The following is a 1,599-nucleotide window of genomic DNA, read 5'->3' as shown; positions in this document are numbered from 1 at the left end:
AAAACCGAACAAACCGAACCAAACCAAATCGAATTTAATTGGTTTGGTTTGGTTCGGATGGGCTTAATAAAAAAATCGAACCAAACCGAACCGCACTATTAATATAACATTGAATCGGATGACTTTTCATTAAAAAACAGAACCAAACCGCACTGTGAACACCCCTACTAATGTGGTTGTCTCTTTTATTAGAAATAATATTATTTGCCGCTTTGGATCACCACGAGTAATCATGAGTGATCAAGGCTCTTATTTTTGTAACAAAAGAATGACAGGTTTGATGAAGAAACATGGCATCATTCGCAAGGTGGCGACGGCTTACTATCCCTAAACAAATGGCCAAGCCAAGATGTCTAATAGAGAGATCAAGCGCATACTCAAGAAGATTGTTAAACCTCATATAAGAGATTGGAGCTCTAGGCTTGGAGATGCGCTATGGGCTTATCGAATAGTTTACAAGACACCAATCGACATGAGCCCATTCCGCCTAGTCTATGGAAAGGCTTGTCACCTTCCGGTAGAGGTGGAACACAAGGCTTATTGGAATGTGAAGGAATGAAAATCAGGATTCGGAAGAGATGGAGTCGAAATGAAACTGCAACTAGAAGAATTGGAGTGCATTCGGCTAGAAGCTTATGAAAACTCAAGGATCTACAAAGAAAAGGTGAAGGCGGTACACGATCAGAACATCAAGAGAAGAGAGTTTAGAGCTGGGGATCAAGTCCTTCTCTACAACTCAAGGTTGAGATTAATACCGGGCAAACTGAGGTCAAGATGGGATAGACCCTACATGGTGGAGAAGGTTGAACCGTATGGAGTTGTCAACCTAAGTCACCCCTCAAGCCCTACCTTCTTCAGAGTTAATGGACACCGTTTAAAACTTTATCATGGTGCAAAAGTAAAGAACAACAAGGAGCTGAAGATCTTCCTCTTGAAGGACCCAAGCCAAGGACGAGGACTGAGCTTATAGACTGTCCATCTTAAGGATGTTAAAGAAAAGTGTTAAGTGGGAGGCAACCCACCATGGTATGATCTTCCTTTTTTATAGTTTTATTTTATTTCTTTGCCTACCTTATTTCATTGGGTGTTTGTGTTAATTTTCAAATATGCATATTTATTTTTGTTCTGAGTTATTTTAATATAAAAATAATGCCCACGCATAAGCGTCCCCGACGCGCACGCGTCATAGTGATGTCGGCGCTCTCTGGTACAAAAACCAGAGAGTTGCGTTGGAACTGTGCAGGTGGGGTGCCTGAGCACACAAACCACACCACGTGTACGCCTCGCTAACGCGTACGCGTCACTCAGCAATTTCATCCTTCCACGCGTGTGCGTGAGCGACACACATACGTCGTATGTCAATGCGGCAATCCCTGGTACAAAAACCAGAGAGTTGCGTCGGTATTGTGCTAGCGTCGTGCGTCTGGTATGACAAGTACTCATGCGTATGCATGACCGACGCTTACGCGTCACTGTGTTTTCTGGTTACCCACGCTTGTGCGTGGACAACGCGCACGCGTCATATCTTTGTGCAGCCATATCTGGTACAAAAAATCAGAGAGTTGTGATGGGATGCTGCCAGTATCGTGCGTCTAGCAC

At 43.7% G+C, this 1,599-nt stretch overlaps 1 protein-coding gene across 1 annotated transcript; it reads left to right on the top strand.

Moving 5' to 3' along the window:
- Window positions 1-589: 589 nt before the first annotated feature.
- LOC130956992 (uncharacterized) lies at window positions 590-970 on the top strand. Its single transcript, XM_057883905.1, has one exon. The coding sequence runs from the start codon at window positions 590-592 to the stop codon at window positions 968-970; it is 381 nt and encodes a 126-aa protein (XP_057739888.1).
- Window positions 971-1,599: the final 629 nt, after the last annotated feature.

Source organism: Arachis stenosperma, chromosome 10, assembly GCF_014773155.1.
Source record: "Arachis stenosperma cultivar V10309 chromosome 10, arast.V10309.gnm1.PFL2, whole genome shotgun sequence".
Taxonomy (NCBI): Eukaryota; Viridiplantae; Streptophyta; class Magnoliopsida; order Fabales; family Fabaceae; genus Arachis; species Arachis stenosperma.
This window is presented reverse-complemented; position numbering and strand designations above follow the sequence as displayed.